Raw genomic sequence first — 23,542 nt, 5'->3', positions numbered from 1 at the left:
GTGATGTCGGACCAGATTTGGGAAATGCCTCTCAGTTTCATAAACTCATTCGCATTGATGTTCTTGGTGAACCTCCGTCCGAACATATGTTTGGCAGTTAGCATTATGAGCTCATATTTGAACCTCAATGGATTGATGCCAAGAATCTTCTGAGATATCTTCGTGGCACAATTACTAATGGGTTAAGATACACTGCCAGAGATGTGAGACTACTTGGATATACTGATGCTGATTGGACAGGCAGTGTGGTGGACCGTAAGAGCACTTACGGGTGTTGTTTCACCCTGGGATCTGCTTCGATATCCTGGATGAGCAGGAAGCAGAAGTCGGTGGCTTTGAGCACCGCTGAAGCAGAATATATTGCTGCTAGCATCGCCTCCTATGAGGCAGTTTGGTTGCGAAAGCTCTTCAGTGAGCTGTTTGGATTTACATTGGATACCACTGTGATTCTCTGTAACAACCAGAGGTGGGATTCGATTATTGAGGAATCCCATATTCGTCGATTGCTCCAACAGATAAACATCATTTGGGGATATGGTAAGTCGATGAGAAAGGAGGCTCCATCACATTAAGATGATGTACAAGTCGATACACCTTGTCAAAGCCCCGAGAAAAGATCTAATCTGTGATTTTCCCAAACGACTTGGAGTCGTCAAGAAACCCTTGTACAAGGGTCTTGCATGTTGCATACATTGAGCTCTGGGAGCTCTGAGGGCTTGCGGTTCTTACTGGAGCAACATACGACCACAGGGTGACTCACCCTCCCCTGGTGGTGCGCACTGGAACAAGATGATTCGCAGTCTTGTGGGACAAGATGATTCGCTCTCTTGTGGAACAGGATGATTCACTCTCCTGTGTAGCAGGATTGATGTGTTTTCCTGTGAGGCCTGGATTGATGTGTTCTCCATGGCGATTGTAGTAGGATTGATGTGTTCTCCTGTGAGGCCTAGATTGATGTGTTCTCCATGGCAATTGTAGCAGGATTGATGTGTTCTCCTGTGAGGCCTGGATTGATGTGTTCTCCATGGCGATTATAGCAGGATTGATGTGTTCTCCTGTGAGGCCTGGATTGATGTGTTCTCCATAGCGATTGTAGCAAGATTGATGTGTTCTCCTGTGAGGCCTGGATTGATGTGTTCTCCATGGCGATTGTAGCATGATTGATGTGTTCTCCTGTGAGGACAGGATTGATTAGTTCTCCTATCAAGGCATCCTACCCATGCAGTCTGGGACTCATGGGAAGTACCTCTCATCTGATCAATGAGCAGGGAAATGAAGTTAGGGACCATAGTAGTACCTATGGATGCATCGTTGTATCTACCGTACTCCCTACGCTAGGATGACCTCCATTGATTTGGGATCAATGATACTGGTCTGGGACCAGTGATAGGAGTTGTACCATACTATGACACTAACTTCGGGTCAGTTGAGACTAGTCTGGGACCAGTGGTACATACTCTGAGATTGACTTCATGTCAATGCAGTACTGGTCTGGGACCAATGAGAGTGGTACATACTATGACGCTGATTTCGGGTCGGTTGAGACTGGTCTGGGACCAGTGGTACACTCTCTGAGACTGCGATACTAGTCTGGGACCGGTGGTAGGAGTGGTACTTACTATGAAGCTGACTTCGGGTTGGTTGAGATTGGTCTGGGACCAGTGGTATGCACTCTGAGACTAACTTTGAGTCAGTGGAGGATGATACTGGTCTGGGACCAGTGGAGTTGTACTCACTATGACGCTGACTTCTGGTTGGTTGAGATTGGTCTGGGACCAATGGTACATACTTTGAGACTGACTTTGAGTTAGTATGATACATCCTCGATCATTTCTTCTTCTTCATAATTCAGACAAAAGCAGAGCAGAACAGAACAATGCAAGAGCAAAGCAGAACAGAGCAGAACAATACGGATCAGTACAGGGCAGAACAAGACAAAGCAGAACAAGCAGAATAGAGCAGAGCAGGGCAAGGGACAGGCTATACAAGGCAGTGCATTTGATGGATGAATGGTAACGACCGATAGACAGATTGCAGATGAAGTTCTCCCTAGTTGAGAGGGAGTGTTAAAATTGGCAACTAGGGCAAAACTTCATGTGGGTCATCTTATTCATAGCTGATAATATTTTGATTAGATTCCTCTCGTCGAGAGGTGTAGGATTGATATAAAGATCATCCGATTCCGATAAGTATTTATGGAGATATGAATTTATTTTGATTATGGAATTATTATCAAGCCGACCTACAACTCATGTAGGCTCAGAAGCCCAACAGTGGCATCTATTAAAAAATCATCAGTTGTGTATAAATACAAGAGGACTTTTCCTCATTTGCACTCTCATCTTATCACATCTCTCTTTCTCTACTGTGCAGAAAAGAGTCTCTTCTCTACTGCGCAGAAAAGGGTCTCTCCCTCACACATGTGAAGTCGGAAGCTGCTAAAACTGAAGTTGCAACTGCAGTAGTAAAGATTGACCTGGGTGGATTAGAAGATCAACTCATCTGAACTGCGCTGTAGGTTCATTTGAACCTCCTCTGAAAGCCGCAACTTTTGGTGGTGGAATCAAGTCAATTCGATGGACGGTTTGCAAGATATCGACTGCCCTAGTTTGAAGCCAGAAGCTGCCGAAACTGAAGCTGCAACTACAGAATTAAAGTTTGACTTGTGTGGACTAGAAGATCTCCTCATCTGAACTGCGTTGTAGGTTCATCTGAACCTCCTCTGGAAGCCGCAACTTTTGGTAGTGGAATCAAGCCGATCCGACGGTCGGTTTGTGAGATATCATCTGCCCTAGTTTGGTCATGAAGCGGCTAATGCTATCTAAGGTTTGCTACTGCTGATATAAATCAGATTTATTGTACTATTTCTCTCTGCTGAATTATTGAAGATAAAATAAGATTTGATCAAAGGGTTTCCCCACACATTGTGGGGTTTGTCCCTGGCTAGCCACCACATCTTGTGTGTCTTGTCTTGGCTTGTTTTCTGTCGATCGTTTAATGTTCTATCCGCACTTTACTTTATGAACATGTGATTGCTAATCTGTGGAATATAATTAGAAGAAAGAAGTAAACTGTTATAAGCATAGAACATACCATAACTTAACAGAATCCCTTGTTGCGACAGAGATAAAAATAAAAATAAAAAAAATTGTCTCAACGTAAGTGCAGAATCCGAGCAGGGAGATCGAATCAATTTAGTTAATTGGTTTGTAACAAACCGTGTGCATTTTTAGGGAGGAACGAGTTAAATTTCTGCAGGCTGAAGGCTCAATCTCTTTCCAGCCAAGAAGTCGAATTACATTGGGTTCCAATTCTTCAGGGAACAAGTATATTTGTTGATCGAGAATTAGAGCAGGGGTCGCCAAACGCTTTTACGCCAAGTAGCCTGTTTGACTTCAAAAAAGTAAAAAGATCGATTTTTTTTATACACGGAGCCGATATCTCTATTAAAGCAGTCACACGAATTATGTGTTGCCACAAAACCAGTCAAAGGGCCAATTTGTGAAGCCATGAGCCAGGGTCATCATTTGGTGATAGGAAATCGACTACCAATCCTTTATCAAGCCCGAAAATTCATTTTGAGCTGTCAGTCAAGTAGTCGAAATTCAAGTAGATTGGTGATGTGAAAGTCAAATTGGTTACAAAGGATCACAGCGCAGTGCGCCACCACTCCAAGAGGGCTCGATTCATTCGCTGAGACTACCACAAACGGAGGAAGGGCGTAATACATTTCTTATCCAGGAAGCCGATAACAGTTAAAGGGGGACATTCGAGTACGTTGGTTGTGGCTCGAAAGCGTTAACCAGAGTTATTCTGTTGCCAAGATATTTCCCATGAGCAATTTGTGGCGGCAGAAAAGCAACGTTGCAGGGGTTGAGCACTGTCAAAATGTTGTGCGGATTGGGTGTGTAATTCGGTGCGACTCAGTGATTGTGGACAATCTGAGGATCATCGCTTAATGCTTGTTCAACGCTCTGATCGAGTGCATGTTGTGTAGGGGTGTTTTCTTGGCTGGAAAAGCCCAAATCTGGCAGACAAGCCACCTATGTGAATCAAGATGGGTTGATAAAGTTCGGCAGCGTTGACTACATAATACCGACTAACGCCAGATTCCACACAACTGATACTCCAAATGATCAAGTCTTATTCGAATCTGCGCCAACGTCGATGGAACAGGAAACATTTAGAACTAAAAGATATTGATATTACTCAGTGAGAGGAGGCGCCACGTCATTTCCGGTGCATTCCATCGACCTGATTATAATGAGACCGAAATTCACAGTAACAATAGGGCTGAGCCAAATTATTATGAGCCAATGAACTAGCAGATGGATCACTGACAGCTCGGAGTTTGATCAATCGGGTGCGCGAACAAGTGCATGGGTCCCTATAGCCAGGGCTAGTGGTCGAGTTTGCATACTTAGAAGGTTGAGTCTCAGAATACTCTATCAAGCTTGTCGAAGGACAAACCAGAGTATGGATATCCTCTCTCGGTAGTTGAGTTGTTGCAACCACGTGAAACCATGTTCCACTATATATGTTTTGTCCTTAGTTATTTCTTTTTCTGCTATAAAATGTTAGAAATATTGGACGATGTTGAATGTATGCTTCATATTCTGGGCTGATATTCAGAAACGAAAGAGCCTTTGAATATATGAACTTGTGTGCTTATTCTCATAGCCCCTTATTATTTGAAATAAAAATGCTTACAACTACATCATTGTCGGAAAAATTAATAATACATAGAGTTGTCTGCATTTGGAGTTATGCATGTAGCAGCATTTTAGAAGGAACCGAGTTGGTTGTCAAGCTCAGTTTGAATAAGATTACTTTCCCAGGTGTGAAAGAGGTTTCTAATATTTTTGGAAACACTTGCTTGAAAAAGTAGATATTGTGCACTCTATTTGCTTGGTACACTTAGTAGCCACTATGGATGATTGGGTCAAAGCCTTCATAAAGACCCTTAGTAATAGTTCATCACTTGATTCCAGGAGCCAAAGAAGAAAACCAAACAACAATTTTTTTTCAAAAAGGGTACATGCTATCTTATAGCTAGAGCAAATAAGGGATTTGCAAAAGGAGGTAGGAAATTGGCTTTATGCGCCTAGATCAGACTTGAAGGACATGAAGGTGACTGTAAAAGCCCTCTCTTATTTGAAGAAATTGGATTCACATCTTTCTAAAGTGAGCCAATCCGATTTGAGGGTTCTAAATTGGACACTCAAACCAACAATGCTTGCCTTGATCCAACAGAGATTCTTGGAGCACACCTGTGAAGGGGTCAGACTTACAGTTTCCTCCTGTCTTAGTAGTATCATGATGTTGACCGCACCTACACCCCCTTACAATGATGACATTATGAGGAGAGTCTTCAAGCTGATAGTAGGGACCTTTCAAGACTTGGATAACAGTGAGGACCCTACCTTTGGGAAAAAGCTCTGGAGTGTGATGATCTGATTTTTCAAATGTTCCAATACTTTTTTAGCATCAAGAAACATCATCCAAACATGGTCAAAGCACACATGCAGTCCACCTTGTTTTCAGTTATGGGAGACCATGATGCCATTTGTAGTGAGTTACGCACTAGCTTGTTAAGCATTTGGAGGAGAGAACAACAGGTCTCACTTGTTGCTTATGAGCTAGCCAAAAGGTTGGTTGAGCAAAACATCGAGTTGTTTAGGAGACAGTTGACCAGGGAGGAGCTACTTAGGTTTTTGCGGATCATGCAGCGAAAATGAGCTGAGGAGGAAGGGTCTTTGCTTCATTTGCAAAGAACCTTGGGACCTGATCACTCATGTTTGAGTGACACTGAGGAGATGTCGTAGGTAGAGCAGATTGAGATTCCTTCCGACCATCAGGGTGAGGATTCTTCTTTGGATGAGCCCATGGGTTCATACAAGGATGCTTCCGGGGAGCATGAGTCATTTAGAGTCGTCGACAGTAGGCCAGATTCATATGATGAGCAGTTAGTGGGTCGTAGGAGAGACATTCACGATGATGAGTCACTAGTGGTGATTCAGCATGAGTAGCATATGGTGGATCTTGAGTCAGCTGAGGAGGATGATGTGCACAGTATTCATGGTGAGCCTTCTAGGGAGGGCCAGTTGGAGGTTCATATTGAACCCGTGATGATGGAGGATGAGAAGCCACCCTTGGGGTCAGCCATTGATGAGGAGCAAACAGATGTATAGATAGTTGGCCGGGTGACGGTATTTGCTGACACTTGTCCTCAAGAGATGTCAGAGTATGATAGGATAGTTTGGCAGGAGATTGGTGGACTAGAGGGGCGTGGAGTTTCCTATCAGGCGAGACGGATAGCAATGCATCCATCTTTGGGTCTACCCATTGATGAGGTGCAAACAAAGGTAGTGGTAGCCAGTCAAGCTACAACATTTTCAGGCAGCAGCCCACTCTAGGAGTACAAAGACAGGGCTTGTAGCACAGTTTGGCTACTTGTACCCATTATAGGGAGAGAGGCAGGATTTTTTTGATTGATATGGCTATCCAACCCAGCAGAGCAGCATGAGTTCAACATGGACCAGTATCAACATAGTAGACTTGTTCCTTACACTAGAGTCCATGACTTAGATTGGCGGGAGATCATGAGCTGGTATCCTTTTGATGGAGTATCATTTTTAGTCAGGAGCATTGTATTGCAGGAGCCCTCAGAGGTGAGGGATATCACATGCTTTAGTTGGCAGCAAGATATAGGTTGGCCACTCATGAGTATTTCGGCACGGCATCAGTTGGAGTCTTAAAACATTGGTTGTATGTGCATGTAAACTCCAGTTTAGCTAATATAATAAAGTTGGGGATTTCTTGTTCAGTGTGTTATGGGATTGCATTGTTCTATTGGCTTAAATTTTACATGGCAATCTTCTGTTTATAAATAGAATTTTTATCTGGAGAAATTTTGAGTTAGAATTTGAACAAAATTTTTGCTTGTTCCAAATTTATTTCATTTGGGACATTACATCAAATATCTATATATTCCACTTGGAGAGTTTACTATCTTATGATTTGAACATTTAGGTCTACATAGCTTGATCATTCTAGTTTTTATGGTGTCAATTTCCATGATGAGGACTTGAGGATGCCTTACACATACTATCTGGTTGGATATCTCCATGTGGGAAGTTGGATTGCACACTTGTTTATGCATTTGGATGAGGTCACCTTGCACACTTCTCCATGAGGTTGTCCACCTTATTCTTGTGTCTATTTGGTCCTCCATCACTACATCTACCTTAGGATCTTACCACATGTGCCATCTTAACTCATTCTTGCACATCTATTCGAGGAGTACATGCCGCATCTTATTTGAGGTTTTTCCACTACACACACGTGGACACACTCTGGCACACTTGTATTTGCTATTTTGGGAACCTAGACTTGGTCTATGCTCAAGGAAATAAGCCATCCTTATAGGTTGGTTTTATTTTTGGAAAGAAGTTGCAACTAACTTCAATATTTTATTGTTGTTAACTTGGCTATTGAAGTTAGTTAAATGAGGATATTAGTATTTTTGTTTTCCTAGAATATTTTAGTGGAGGAAGTTGAACTTCCTATAAACTTCTCGCTCCTTTTATGAAGAAAGTTGTTCAGAGTTTTATTTTATTGTATTCCTTCAACAAAAATGTGGATATAGGAAAACAAATACTATCATATTGTATAAGGGAATTAGAGAGAAAACCTGTACAAAGGTTTGCTCTCTTTTTTGCAACTTAGGAGTTGATTATGGAAGAACATGTGAGCAAGCTAGCTCCAAGCTTGAGGAATTAAGGTAAATTATTTGTTTAGGTTACATTTAATTTTATGTGCAACATTTTTATGTATGGCATTCTATTCTAGGCACACTATTTGAGGGTTTTATTGCTGAGTTTGAATGTATAAGTTGATCTAGGACCCATATAGGAGCAACATTGTTGCATTGGAGGAGGTAATTGAAGCCTTGTTGTTACTTTGTCATTAGCCAATACAGTAAGGCACTGGTCATTCACTTTCATCCATCACCCCCAAACACACATAGAAAAACCATTTTCTCTCTTGTTTGTTGAAAGTTACCAAGCTCTCTTTTATCCCATTCCATATTACATGGATTCTAGTGACCACAGGGAATCCCCCTCTGACTTACGTCCATCCTTCGTTAAAGTGAAGAAAAAAGTTGGTGAGGTGACAGTGGCCAACCTCTTCATTCTGCAACTATTCACCTAGGTGCTTGGACTTCACATTTTTTGGGCGACAGATTTCTGTGTTAATAGAGACAAATACCCCCAGTGTTTGACTAGGTTGGATGCATGTCAACCTTTCAAATTATAGCAGAAAAAGACATTTTCAATGCAACTTAAGTTGATTTTTACTAGATGTTGGATGAATTCTTAGGGTTGATTCATGTAATTGCTATGGCCTTCCAAAGAAGATGAATATGATTTGTAATTATTAAATGGAATATCATGCTTTAACCAATAATCCTTATCCTAGTTCTTAAGTATCTTAAATTTAAATGATGTCCAAACCCATTTTAATTCTTCCCTCATTCAGTCCTGCAATTCAAAATTCTTTCGTGTATGAAACACAATGCAATCTGATGCAACTACAATCAAAATATAAGTACTGCTACAAATTTTCAAAACCAACACTGAAGGAAATTCCATGTCTCTACTTTTATAATTCTAAATATGTTGAAAAGATTAACAACTCATCAATTGTTTTCAATAAGATAAAAGACCCTCAAGCCCCTAGATACTTACAGTGAACCACCTCCTGTTGGGCCTAATGTTTTGAAAAATGACATTCCAGTCAGGGAAAGTCCATTTGCAGCTCCTCTCTGATCTTGAGGCTGCAAAAGCCATGTAAGCGCCGAATTCAAACTTAGAAGATGGAGAAGGTGCATTTCATATTATGTATAGGTTCGTTTTCAACCAAATCTAGTGGTTACAGATCAATTAAGTCATATAAAATGTTCACACCCAACGAATGTGCTTACACCAGCAAGCCACAATGAGAGTCTTAAGAAGAGTGATGGAGCATACCACAGAATTATTTAGCAGAATAAAAGTTCCTGTGCAAATTGTCACCTGTTTTGAGCAAATAGATGACACATTAGATTACAGTGATGCTAATTGAATACAGAATACCGACATAGTCATTACGTATTGATGAGAAGAAGCACTCAGACAAATGCAATAATACATTATGTGAAAATGCAAAAATATGGACTGGTGATGACAAAAAATATTGCAAAGTCAACATGGATTCTAAATTCACATTTTCACAAGATGGCTTGATCACACACTAACATTACTGGTTGTACTATCCTTCTCATAATATTCCAAGTGTTTCATCAATTGTTATTATTGTAAATGAAAAAGTAAGAAAATCAGGAAGTCATATAAATTCAATCAAAGTTTTCTTCTGAGATTGGGAACTTTGAAAAACCAATTTAAGACATCTGGACTTGGATATTCGTATTTGCTGGCTGTATATGGATATTTGTGTTAGTTTTTGGATATGGTAGAAGTGGACAAGTGTTCTTGTCTTGGATTATGTCTAAGAAGTTAAGGAACACAAGATCTCCAAAACCTAGAAAAGGTTTTGCGAGAAAATACATGGAGACGACTTAATTAAATTAACTGGCCAATAATTAAAAAGTTCCTAAGTCTAACTCTAGGAAATTTGTTAATTAAAAGGAATTGATTAAGTTCAATTTTTCTCTAAAGGCTTCTATTGATGTAGTCAAATTGATCTTAGTCATCGGTTGAGATGTAATCATGGCCATTGAAACTCCAATGAGAGATTATAAGCGCAGGTCAAAGGGATTGGAGAAGGCACAAAAGACAATTCATGAGTTGAGCAGTTCGACTACCTAGTGTGAAAATTCGGAAACCCGAATTCTATTGCAGCAACTGGAAATAATTCTCCTAATTATTAAATTAATTCTTAACAATTTATTTACTGTTTGCTACAGCAAATATTGAATCAATCAGACTGCAACCTACACAAATAAAACTGCGGAAGAAATAAACACTGGAAGAAATGATAGCACACACACATAAAATAACACGGTTATTTTTGGACCAACGTCCCCGGAAAAAACCCAAATTGGGAAAACCGGCGCAGCAACTGAGGGTTTTAATATTAAGCGGCAGTGAAATAATCTAAGTACAACTGGATGCCGAAACTGGCAATCCTATAGAGAAATACTGGCAAGAAAAATCTAGTGAGGAATTTCCTCACTCCACAGGCAAATTCGGGCTCTGACCTCAGCTCAAATTGAGTCGTCCAAACTAGCTCTACACATTCACTGTGTCACCCTAGCACAATCACTTCTGCTCTCAGGTCGGAACAACTTCTCCTCAAGTCGCCTGGTTTGTTATTGTCAAGGAAAATGTCTCTCCTGGCCTATGGAAGCTCTGCCCAGCTTCTGGCACTGAAACTCTGCTATTCCCCAACAGATTCGAAATTGCCCCTAGAGGCTACTGCGTTGCTCTGCATAAGCTTCCCTGTGGCTCACTTGCCTCTCTACAAATGAACTCGCCAAAACTGGAATCCTTCCTTTGACATCACTGTCCCTGCCCCTCTCACTACTTCAATCTCTAGCGAATGATTGCTGCTACTCTAGAAATCGATTTGCTTAGAAATTGAACTTCTCAAGTGTTTTCTCCAAGCCCCATCGACTTCTTATAATCCTCTTTTGATACTTCAATGACTAAGATTAGATCTTAATCAATGGCTAGGTTTAACTTCAAGTCGATCTGTGTGAGTATCTAGAACATTCACACCATAACTTAATTATTCTGATTAATTAGTCATATTCCCTAAGTTTGGATTTAGGAAATATTTAAAAAACGACTAATAATCTAATTAATTCATTTCTAGGTTGAATTTCCAGAAACGATTTCTAGGTTTTGGAGATCTCATGCATTCTAGCCTCTCCACAAAATTTCAAGGCTAGAACACATCTGATGCCACAAAAACTAACACTCCCTCTTAGCGAGGAATGTGTTCTAGAGTTGTTGCCCCTTGCAACAACACCCTGTTTCTGCATCATCTCCTATCACGCTACTGATGTCTAGCTGCTGCTACCCACCAACTACTGCACAACTCTGATATATGTTGCATCTATGCTGGTGCTGACCTTGCCATACTGCTGCCAACACTGCATCTGCACTGCAACTCCCTCTCATCATTGCTGCTACCACTGCAACTGAGAAGCATCCTAAATACTGAATCAACTGTGATCATGATGATGCATTTGTCACCCGAGTCTCTGATTGCTGCTAGTATTTGCGCTGACACTAAGGCATTTGCGCTGCCACTGACTTTGCACTATGCCAACTCTGCACTGCGCTCCTCAGCATCTGACTGCATCTGTCATTCTGGCATCTGACTGCATCTACTGCCACTGATCCATCCTGCTACTGAAATACTGTGGGATCCCGTAGTAAGGTATTGATTCAAGAGGTGGACCTCCTCAAGAATCTTGCCCATTTGTAGCACTCTGAGGCTACAAAACCAAGTCACCCCATTTCACTCCTGGGGGTATGTCAGCAAACATGGCGAAGTCTTCCTCCAACCTGGAGGACAACTTATCGATCTTTGTTAATGCTGCCTGCTGGTCCTGCTTCTCCTCTTTGTCCTTCTTCCTAAGAGGACACTGGGTGTTGTAGTGACCAAGCTCACCACATCTAAAGCACTTGACATTCGACTAGTCCTTCTTCTTTCTCTTCTCCCCCTGTCCGCAACTAGGACCCTTCGATGCAAGGGCCACATCCTCCTCCTCCTTCACCTGCTTTGATCTGCTGCTACTGCCACTGATGGAGCTCTTCACTAGATCTTGTCTCAACTCCTCCTGCTGCAAATCGGCCCACATCCTATCCCACCTTGGCAAGGTGTCTCTGCCCAAGATACTTTCAAAAAATACCTGCCACTATTTTGAGACAATGTTTAGTGCCAATCACATTAGCTCTATGGGTTGAGGCACTGCCCCACCAACTGACAACTGGTTCCGGATCTCCTGAAACCTAGTGAGGAAGGGGTCTATGCGTTCCCCTTTCTGCATCCTGGTGCATCTCAGCTTCTCCTCTAAGTACATCTTCTACTGCTCAAAAGTGCCTTGGTACAACGTGGTGAGTGTGTCCCACATCTCTGTGGCAATCCCTTTGCCATTTATGTGAGAAACAATGTGATCGTGAACACCATCAAGGATCAACCTCTTCACCCGCACCATTGTTTATTTTGTGGAGGGGCTAGAACACATGAGATCTCCAAGACCCAGAAATCGTTCGGAGAAATTCCACCCGACTAAGGAGTTATTAAAATAATTAATATTTTTAATGTGTTCCTAAGTCTAAACTTAGGAAAATAAAAATATTAATGGGTATTAATAAAGATATGGGTGAGAAGCTTCTAAGAGACAAGGATCAAGTCTGCTTTAATCTTAGGCATTGATTAGGGCCTTAATCTCGGTCGTTGATTCATCAATGGGAAAAGTATAAGAGGAGGCTTGAGGGTCAATCGGAGATACACCAAAGTGATCGAATCAGTTCGATTTTTCTGAAGCGTGGTTTGCTGAGAAAATCAAACTAGTGATGTGAGTTGTAATGAGAGAGGGAGAAGCAAAGATTTGGATCGGAAGGGAGTTCCGAGCCAAAGAGTACCAGGCAGAGAGGTAGCCCAGAGGCCTAGGCAACCCAGGAAGGGACTCGCGCAGTGCTAACGCAGGCGAAGAGGGTCTCTCGCTGTGGCAGTGCAGGATATTCGTCAAACGTTTGAAATTTCGCTGGAGAAGCGAGGTTCTGAGCTGGGAGGGCTGAACAACAGTCTTCCTATAGCAAATCGATCCAACAAAAGGGGTGACACAGTCTCCTAGAGGCAAGACACTGGCCCAAGCAGGGATTGCGCTGGGATTTCACAGTGTTTGCCGGAGTCGGGCCACTCAATGGATCAATGGTGACTTGGAGAATGAGGTAAACCTTCGTATGTATTTCTTGCTGTCGAGATTTCTCTGAAAGGTTAGCCGGTGTGAGAGGCAATCTGTTGTACTTAAATTCTGCTTGCTTAATAATACAAACCCTCTAACTATTGCACCATTTTTTCCGCATTGGGTTTTTTCGAGGATGTGTTGCCAAAAAATAATGGTGTCCCTTGTGTGTTTGTCTCATATTTGTTTCAGTTTATGATCTCTACGCTAGTGTAGTCTGCAGTAGTGTTTTTTATCACTGTTTATAAATTAAATAACTTGTTGAATGTAATAACAAGTAGGAGATGATAAACTGGTGATTGCAGTAGGATTTCTGATGTGTAGATTCAGAAATTTTCACACGGTATCAAAGCATTGCAGATCATAGGACGTTGAAGACATCATCTGGGAGAACCAGTGAATTTTCTGCAGAGAATCTAGATCCGGGTTGCAGTAGCAAAGGAGGATTGGAGAGGAGTGATTTGACATTTGGCAGGAGGATTTCCGTTAAGGAAATCAGGACTAAGAGGGAGTCTAAAGAAGCTTGTTCCTTAGAGGATTTCTAGTGCCAAAGGAATCCAGATCCGAGTCTCGTTGGATTAACATCAGGAGAGGGAGAAGAGAACCAGTCCTATATTTATTGAGTAGAGATGGCAGTCAATGGATTGAGGGATCAACACAGATTGGATGGAGCATCCAATTTTGTCATCTAGAAGGCCAAGATCCTGGCAGTCTTAGAAAAGAATCACATCAAGGACTATGCCTTGAAGGTAGTTGTTGTTCCGGTGGACACTGATCCACTGAAGAAGTACGAGGAGGCCCAGGCGAAGGCTAAATGCTAGATTCTAGACAGGGTCAAATATCATTGGGTCCCACACATTGCTAAGAAGGAAACAACAAGGGAGATGTGGGAGACGTTGACCACTTTGTACCAGGGGACTTCCGTTCAATGGAAGATGCTATTGGAGAATCAACTGAGACAATACCAGATGCAGAAGGGAGAAGAGATCGATCCCTTCCTTATCAAGTTGCAAGGGATTTGAGACTAGTTGACTTCCGTGGGGTCTACACCAGATCCTGAGTTCATGGTGAGGACTGCCCTGAATGCAGTCAGCGAAGACTGGGAGACATTTGTCCAGAGTATCTTGGGCAGAGCTTCTCCCCCCAGTTGGGAGGAAATGTGGGCAGCTCTTTGACAAGAAGAGATCAAGAGGTTGACCAACGCAAGAAGTAGCGGCAGAGGAGCCCAAGTCAAGAAGGATGAGGAGGAGGATGCAACTCTCGCATCATCGAGACAACATGGGTAGCAGAAAAGGAAGAAAAAGGATATATCCAAGGTTAGATGCTTCAAGTGTGGTGAACTAGGACATTTCGCCACTTAGTGCCCTCGGAAGAAGGGCAAGGAAGAGGCTTCTGACTCGAAGGTTGCTCTAGCGAAAGCTGACAAGGAGGATGATGAGGAGGATTGTGCCATGAGTGCTCATGCACCTCTGGAGAAGAGGTGGGGCGACTTCAAGTTGTAGTCGGGAGGACTACATGGGGACAGGATCCTTGAGGTGCCCAAACTCTTGGATCACATACGACTACAGGAGCCCTTAATGACAGTAGCAGAATGACGGGAGTCAGTTGGTGCGAGGGATGATGGACCAATAGTGGCAGAGCTAGAGTGCCAGAGTCTGAAGTAACACAGTGGAGGTTTCGGCAGTGCGAGAGGCACAGAGCAGATTGCAGCAGCGCAGTAGGAGCAGAGGGTCAACACAGATTAGCAGCAAAGGTAGCTTCATCATCATGAAGCATCCATACTGACCAACATGTCAATTTTTGGGTGAAGTTTCAGTTACTTACTTCTCAGTAATTGAGTTGCAGTGCAGCAGTTAGCAGTGGCAATGCTATGGGCAACATCATGCAGCATTTTGAGAGGAAGCTACAGTACAAATGTAGCAGTGACAGTGGCAGAGTCACAGGCAGTAGTGCAGTGGATGAAGGGCAGTAGGCCAAGGATCAGCAGCATAGAGGACCGATGCAGTGGATCAATGTAATACTTCTATTGAGAAGTATTGCTACAGCACATTCCTCGCTAAAAGGGAGTGTTGATTTTGGGTAGCATCGGATGTGCTCTAGCTCTGAAATTTTGTGGAGGGGCTACAACACATGAGATCTCCAAGACCCAAAATTCGTTTGGAGAAATTCTACCCGGATGAAGAGTTATTAAAATAATTAATATCTTTAATGTGTTCCTAAGTCTAAACTTAGGAAAATAAAATATTAATGGGTATTAATAAAGATATGGGTGAGAAGCTTCTAAGAGACGAGGATCAAGTATGTTTTAATCTTAGACGTTGATTAGGGACTTAATCTCGGTCGTTGATTTATCAACAAGAAAATTATAAGAGGAGGCTTGAAGGTCAGTTGGAGATACACCAAAGTGATCAAATCAGTTTGATTTTTCCGGGGCATGGTTTGTTGACAAAATCGAACTAGTGATTTGAGTTGTAGTGAGAGGGGCAGAAGTAGAGATTTGGATCGAAAGCGAGTTCCAAACCAAAGAGTACTAGGCAAAGAGGCAACAGTAGCATCAGAGAGGCAACGCAGAGGGCTACGCAGCCCAGGAAGGAGCTCACGTAGTGCTAACGCAGTCCAAGAGGGTCTCTTGCAGTGGCAGTGCAGGATATTCGTCAGATGTTCGAGATTTTGCAAGAGAAGTGAGGTTCTGAGCCAGGAGGGCTGAACAACAATCTTCCTCCAGCAAATATATCCAGCAGAAGGGGTGACGCAGTCTCCTAGAGGCAAGACGCTGGCCCAAGCAGGGATTGCGCTGGGATTTCGCATTGTTTGTCGGAGTGGGGCCACTCAATGGATCAGTTGTGACTTGGAGAATGAGGTAAACCCTCGTATGTATTTCTTGCTACAGAGATTTCTTTGAAAGGTTCGCCGGTGTGAGAGGCAACCTGTTGTACTCAGATTCTGCTTGCTTAATAATACAAACCCTCTAGCCGTTTCACTGGTTTTCCCGCATTGGTTTTTTCCAGGGACGTGTTGTCCAAAAATAATGGTGTCCCTTGTGTGTTTATCTCATATTTGTTTCATTTTATGATCTGTATGTCAATGTAGTCTGCAGTAGTGTTTTTCATCACTATTTATAAATTAAATAACTTGTTGAATGTAATAACAAGTAGGAGATGATAAACCGGTGATTGCAGTAGGATTTCTGATGTGTAGATTCAAAAAATTTCACAGCCATCTCCTTTTTGTACTCCTTCAGCTGATCTGCATTCGTAGGGATATCTACCACTGCATCTATGAATGGTTTCAGGCCATATTCATCCCTAAAAAAGGACATCCTTGCCTTCCAAATGACATAGTTGGAAGCACCATCCAACCTTTCCTGATCTCGAAATCCAGCAATGGCCATCTCAAACAATGTCGAAAATATCCTCTTCCCTTTTGCTCAGTTGTTGCTACGCTATTTGCACTCCCTTCTGGAGTGAGAAAATATTCTCACAATGATTGTTGATCTGGAAGGGAAATCGAACTTCTTGAGACTAGAAGTTCCCTAAGGAAAATTTTCCCTCAGTCTGTGCTCTTCTTCCACTCGACGCTAGTTTTGCTCTAGCAAACTGCTGGAAACTATTGTGTCCAGCTAGAGATCTGCTCTGCGAAAAATGCTGGCTCCACCCTCTGCCTCTGGAATTCCTTGCTGAGAAAAATCGATTCTCCTCAAGATATTCAACCTCTTGGCCAAGGTGACTGCACTACCTCTGGGGTTTCGACCTGCTGATCCTCAATGAACAGCAAAACTCCCTCTTCCTTCGCTACTGAGCTCTCTAGATGATTATTTGCACTTTGATACCATGTGAGAATTCAGAAACCTGAATCTTATTGCAACAATCGGAAATAATTCTCCTAATTGTTAAATTAATTCTTAACAATTTATTTACTGTTTGCTACAGAAAATAATGAATCAATCAAACTGCAACCTACACAAATAAAACTGTGGAAGAAATAAATGTTGGAAGAAATGCTAAAACACACATAAAATAACACGGTTATTTTTGGATCAATGTCCCCAGAAAAAACCTAACTTCGGAAAACTAGTGCAGCAACTGAGAGTTTTAATATTAAGCAAGAGTGAAATAATCTTAGTACAACTGGACGCTGAAATTGGCAATCCTACAAAGAAATACTGGCAAGAAAAATCTAGTGAGGAATTTCCTCACTACATAGGAAAATTCAAGCTCTGACCTTAGCTCAAATTGAATCGTCCAAACTGGCTCTGCGCAGTCACTACATCACCCTAGCACAATCACTTTTGCACTCAGCTCAGAACAACTTCTCCTCAAGCCGTATGGTCTGTTGTTGTTTGGGAAAATGTCTCTCCTAGCCTCTGGAACCTCTACCCAACTTCTAGCACTAAAACTTTGTTATTCCCTAGTAGATTCGAAATTGCCTCTAGAGGCTACTGCGCTGCTTTGCGTTAGCCTCCCTGTGGCTCATTTGCCTCTCTGCAAATGCACTCACCGAAACTGGAATCCTTCCTCTGGCTTCACTAGCCCTGCCCCTCTCTCACTGCTTTGATCTCATTGGTTCCCTCCCCAACAATTGATTGTTTCTACTCAGGAAATCGATCTGCTAAGAAATCGAACTTCTCGTGTTTTCTCCAAGCCCCATCAACTTCTTCTTATAATCCTCTGTTGAGACTTTAAAGGCCAAGATTACATCTTAATCGATGGCTCGGATTAACTTGAAGTCGATTTGTGTGAGTTTCTAGAACATTCACAGCATAACTTAATTAATTCTGATTAATTAGTCATACTCCCTAAGTTTAGACTTAGGAAATATTTTAAAAATGACTAATAATCTAATTATAAATTAAGTCATTTTTAGGCGGAATTTCCTTAAACGATTTATGGATTTTGAAGATCTCATGCATTCTAACCTCTCCACAAAATTTCAAGGCTAGAACACATCCGATGCTACAAAAACTAACACCTAGTTGTAGGTATTCAATAAGGGTGCAGTTGAAGCTAGGGTAGACATCAGAGCGACAAATCAACAAAGATTTGAGAGCAGGAATCCGGAGGAATTTTCCTTAGCATTTTCCAGTGTCCGGGAAACAGTAAAGAGGAGGTCAAGTTCATCTACAAAGGAGGCCAAATATAGCAGTGCAAGTTAGCTAGTTTACCCAGTGCAAGTTGCCGAAGGAGCCATGTTTTAGTTTCCAGTTGTTGGTGTGATGATTCCTCAACAGGAATCTCTACTACAGCAAACTGATGTTACTTCTCCTACTTGATTAAATCATACAAGTTATTTACTGTCTTCTATGGTAAATTTCGAAGTAAATACATCTGCAGCATTCACTTAATTAATATATTTGCAGAAACAAAATATTGAGCAAGAAATAACAATGTAACACATAGGACAGTTATTTTTGGACAAATAGTCCCCGGTAAAACCCAATGCGAGAAAACCACTGCAGCAGCTCTGAGGGTTTATTATTATGTAGGAGAAAATTCTAAGTACAAATCTAGGATGCTCAACTAGCAATCCTTTACAGAGGAAATACTGGACAAAATACTGGTGAAACCATCTCACCCTGTCACTGGAGAATTAATGACTGATCCTTCAGCTTTGGAGGCTCTGTGTCACCCTCTGCGTGGCTTCTGCACAGAACTGCATCACCCTGGGAAGCTTTTGCGTCACCCCTCCTAGGTACTACGCTACCTCTCTGCTCTGGATCCTCTACTGGCTAAGAAATCGACTTTCCTGCCTCCCAGACTCACACCCTGGTTTCAGGCAACTGAACTTTGAATTCCCTCAGCAGAAACTCAACTTCCCCTCACTGACTGCATTGCCTCTGCATCAGCACTGCGTAGGCCAATGTCAACCTTCTTCTGGACGTCTTTCTGTCCTCCCTCAGCCTTGTACTCTCTGGAAATTCCATCTTCAAGATTCTCACTGCCCCTCCGCTGCAAGATCTCCTCAATCTATTTTCCTCCTGAGAACTTCTCACTTCAGAAAATCGATTTTCTCAATCTCTCTGTGTTTTCCAAATGACCCTCAGGGCCCTTCTTATATCTTCTTGTTGGACAACCAATGACCTATATTACATATTAATCAAAGGCTCAGATCATTTTGACTTGATCTGTGGCCTTTTCTAGAAGTTTCACCCCTGATTAGATTAATACCCATTAATATTTTAATTTTCCTAAGTTTAGACTTAGGAACCCCATTAAAATATTAATTATTGTAATAAAATCAGTTATGGGTGGAATTTCCCAAAACTCTTTATGGCTCTTTGGAATATCTATGCCCAAGCCTCCCTGCAAAATTTGAGGCTTAGAGTACATTTGATGCTACCACAAATCAACACTCCCTCTTAGCGAGGAATGTGCTCTAGCAATACACTGCCTCTCTGCATACTTCTCTGACTCTGAAACATCTTCTCTACACTGCTGATGTCTGACGTACTGTCCACCAACCACTGCATTGTTGCTACTACTGTACTTCTTCTTTTGACGCTGCCACTGCCAATGCTTCATTTGTACTGCAACTCCCTCTCAAACGCTGCATCTACTATGCTGCTAGCACTACCACTGCTAACAATGCAACTCAATTGCTGAGAGAAGCAACTGAAAACACCGAAAACTGGACAAGTATCCAGTGGATACTCCCTGATGATGATATCCTGACTGCAGCTAGTCCCATTCTGCCTGTGAAGCCACTGCACTATTGAAGCTCCTCACTGTGCCACCTCGCACTACTGCCTCTTTGCTCTACGCTGCTCAGTCTTTGGCTCTCCTAGCCACTGCATCTGACGAATCAACACTCCATGGCACCAAGGGAAACTCCACCATCCCGCTATTCCTAATCATGGACTCCCGCAGCAAGGTGACAATCTAAGAGGTGGTCTCCTCAAGGATCCTGCCCATCTGCAGTCCTCCCGAATACAACTCTATATCAGCCCACCTCCCTCCTAGAGGTATCTCTGCTGTCATGGCAAACTCTTCCTTGTCGATCTTTGCGGCTACAACCTTCAGATCATGCTTCTCATCCTTGTCCTTTTTCTTCAAAGGACACTACGATGCATAGTGATCCATCTCACCACATCTGAAGCACTTCACCTTGGAGATGTCCTTCTTTCGTCTCTGTTGCCACTGCTGCCCCTGGGATACAAGGACTGCATTATCCTCCTCCTCTACTTTGGGCTTCGACCCACTGCTGCTATTGCTCCTGTCAAGTTTTACCTTGAACAGGTCTCTCCTCAACTCTTCTTGTTTCAAAGCTGCCCACATCTTGTCCTAATTTGGCAATGTTGCCCTGCCCAAGATACTCTAGACAAAGATCTAATAATCATTTGAGACGGAATTTAGAGCCAGTCTCACTAACTCCGAGTCTTGAGGAGTATGTCCCGCAATGGACAGCTCATCACAGGTCTCCTTCAGTTTCGTAAGGAACGGATCTACTCGCTCCCCCTTCTGCATCTGTGCAGATCTCAGCTTCTACTCCAAGTACATCTTCCGCTACTCGGAAGTTCCCTGATACAATGTGGCCAAGGAATCCCACATTTCCTTAGTTGTCCCTTTGCTTGCAACGTGGCACACCAAGTGAACATTGACTGCATCCAGGATCATCCTTTTTGCCTTAGCCATCTTAGCTTTGTACTTTTTCAGCAGATCTACATCTGTAGGTTCAACCACCACATTGTCAACGTACATCTTAAGGGCATGCTCATTTAGCAGGGAGGTCATCCTATCGTTCCAGATGGCATAGTTGGAAGCCCCATCCAACCTATCCTGATCCCTCAAGCCACTGGTTGCCATCTCCTTCGAAAATTGTTGAAAAAATCCCTCTTTCTCCCTATTGCGTAGGTCCTGGGATGACTTACGCACTCCCTGATGAAGATGGTAAGTTGTTGCTCCTTTGCTGCTCAACAATTGAAAAATGTTGATTTCCTCGGCAAGAAATCACTGAGCAAGTATTCCCTCACCATGCTCTGTTGCTTCTTTCTTCTGACCTCTTTTCAGCCTGGCAAAGCTTCCTACTGAAAAATCTACGTCCACCAACTGTTCCTCACGCTGAGGCTCAGCACTGCTCCCTCTGCCACTGCAAAAATTTGAACTGGAAGCTCTTTTCTCTCCGTCAACTCACTTGGAGAGAGAGACTACCTCGAATTTTCGATCCTACGGCTAGAACTGCGCAGACCCTTTGGGGTTTCGACTTGCTGCCTCCTGTAGATTTTCGACTTTTCCTTCTGCTCAGCGCTGGGGTTTTTGTTTCTGCTCCTCTTGTTTCTCCTGCACTAGCTCTGATACCATGTGAAGATTCCTCAACAGGAATCCCTACTACAACAAACTGATGTTACTTCTCCTGCTTGATTAAATCATACAAGTTATTTATTGTCTTCTATGGTAAATTTCGAAGTAAATACATCTGCAACCTTCACTTAATTAATATATTTACGGAAACAAAATACTGAGCAACAAAGAACAATGCAACACATAGGACAGTTATTTTTGGACAAATAGTCCCCGAAAAGACCCAATGCGGGAAAACTGGTGCAACATCTCTGAGGGTTTATTATTATGCAGGAGAAAATCCTGAGTACAAATCTAGGATGCTCAACTAGCAATCCTTTACAGAGGAAATACTGGACAAAAGACTGGTGAAATCATCTCACCCTGTCACTGGAGAATCAGTGATTGATTCTTCAGCTCTGGAGGCTTTGTGTCACCCTCTGTGTGGCTTCTACGCAGAACTGTGTCACCTTGGGAAGTTTCTGCGTCACCCCTCCTGGGTACTACGCTGTCTCTCTACTCTGGATCCTCTACTCGCTGAGAAATCGACCTTCCTACCTCCCAGACTCACACCCTAGCTTCGGGCAACTGAACTTCAAATTCCCTCAGCAAAGACTCGACTTCCCCTCACTAATTGCATTGCCTTTGTGTCAGCACTGCGTAGGCCAGCGTCAACCTTCTTCTGGATGTCTTTCTTTCCTCCCTCCACCTTGTACTCTCCAGAAAATCCTTCTCCTGGATTCTCACTGCCCCTCTGCTGCAAGATATCCTCAATCAATTTTCCTCCTGAGAACTTCTCACTTCAAAAAATCGATTTTTTCAATCTCTCTATGTGTTTTCCAAATGACTCTCAGGCCCCTTCTTATATCTTCCTGTTGGACAACTAACGGCCTAGATTACATCTTAATCAAAGGCTCAGATCTTTTTCACTTGATCCATGGCTTTTTCTAAAAGTTTCACCCCTGATTAGATTAATACCCATTAATATTTTAATTTTCCTAAGTTTACACTTAGGAACTCCATTAAAAATATTAATTATTTTAATAAAATCACTTATGGGTGGAATTCCCCAAAACTCTTTTTGGGTTCTTTGGAATACTTATGCCGAAGCCTCCCTGCAAAATTTGAGGCTTAGAGCACATTCGATGCTACCCCAAATCAATAGTCGGATCAATGTACCGAAGGCAAAGCAAGTAGGTTTCAGAGGAAGAGGGTATGCTAGATGACTTACCTGGAGGCGATTCTAGGGTTGTACAATTTTTCCACAGCCATATTTGCACATTCCATCAGGAATCACAAATTCCAGATAGGGGTACGAGTGGCTACGAGAGGTCGAATCAGTTACACAGGGAGACAAAGGGTGTCTTCCAGATTCTTTTGCCAGTAGAAGATTGTCATAGCTTTGCTAGATTGCTAAGCAGATCATTGTACTCTTGAATTTGCTGAAGATAATAATAAAAAACCCTCATTTGCTGCATTGGTTTTCCGTTCGGGGTTTTTCCAAGGACAATTGTCCAAAAATAACAGTGTCAATTTTTGTGTGTGCATCTATTTCTCAATTCCTTATTTTATATTTTTGCAACATTTTTATTGTGAAGAATGCAATAGTGAATTTATCATTATTTGCCAAATATTAATTCAGAAGACAAATAAACTGCTAACAGTTAGAAGATAAATATCCAATTGTTGCATTCAAGGAATTTTCACATGGTATCAAAGAAGCAAAGATCAGATCATAGGCTCTAGAAGCGAAGGAAGAGAGATTTGTGTAGTTCAAAGGCAGATCTGAGCACAAAATTTCTGATCTGCGCAGGCCTAGCTAGGTAGTGCGAATTGCGGGAGAGACAACAAATCGATTTCTAGTCTAGGTTGGAGGAAAAGTTTGATTTGTCTCAGAGCAGCAACAGTAGGCAGTAAAGGTCGCCAGAAAGGGGTTCTGGCGAGAAGATCAGATATTTCACAGAGCAGATTTGGTGTAGTGATTTTGCAACAACAGATTAACATAGGGCAAGGAAGAGAAAAACACACGAGGGTTTCATTTCTCCAAGTATTCTCAATGTCAGAGAAAGGCCAATTTATCTACAGAAAGAGGGTCAAAGCAAGCAAATCAAAAAGCCAGTTTACCCAATTCGCAGATCTTAAGTAGTAAATTCATTTCCAGTTGCTGGGCCTATTTGTCGGAGGAAGTGTGAATAGCTTTGCAAGACGGAGAGAGATAGTACATTCGTCGAAACAAATTCTGGAAGCATTTCTCAGTTGCCAGTGCGATATACAGGATCCAATGTGG

The 23,542-nt window shown here is 42.3% G+C and overlaps 1 protein-coding gene across 6 annotated transcripts in view; it reads right to left on the bottom strand.

Moving 5' to 3' along the window:
• The window catches only part of LOC149167294 (protein ZINC INDUCED FACILITATOR-LIKE 1-like), a 365,578-nt gene that overhangs the window by 107,233 nt on the left and 234,803 nt on the right, over positions 1–23,542 (bottom strand). For all 6 annotated transcript variants that reach the window (XM_089432943.1, XM_089432940.1, XM_089432944.1 and 3 more), the window contains 2 exons: positions 9,033–9,077; positions 8,751–8,839 (listed from right to left, as the gene is read on the bottom strand). In XM_089432943.1, the coding sequence (XP_089289069.1) occupies positions 8,751–8,839; positions 9,033–9,077 (134 nt within the window). The remainder of the gene's footprint in view (positions 1–8,750; positions 8,840–9,032; positions 9,078–23,542) is intronic.

Source organism: Pinus tabuliformis, chromosome 5_1 (assembly GCF_031772625.1).
Source record: "Pinus tabuliformis cultivar Carrire ecotype Pingquan chromosome 5_1, CPIR1, whole genome shotgun sequence".
Classification (NCBI taxonomy): Eukaryota; Viridiplantae; Streptophyta; class Pinopsida; order Pinales; family Pinaceae; genus Pinus; species Pinus tabuliformis.
This window is presented reverse-complemented; position numbering and strand designations above follow the sequence as displayed.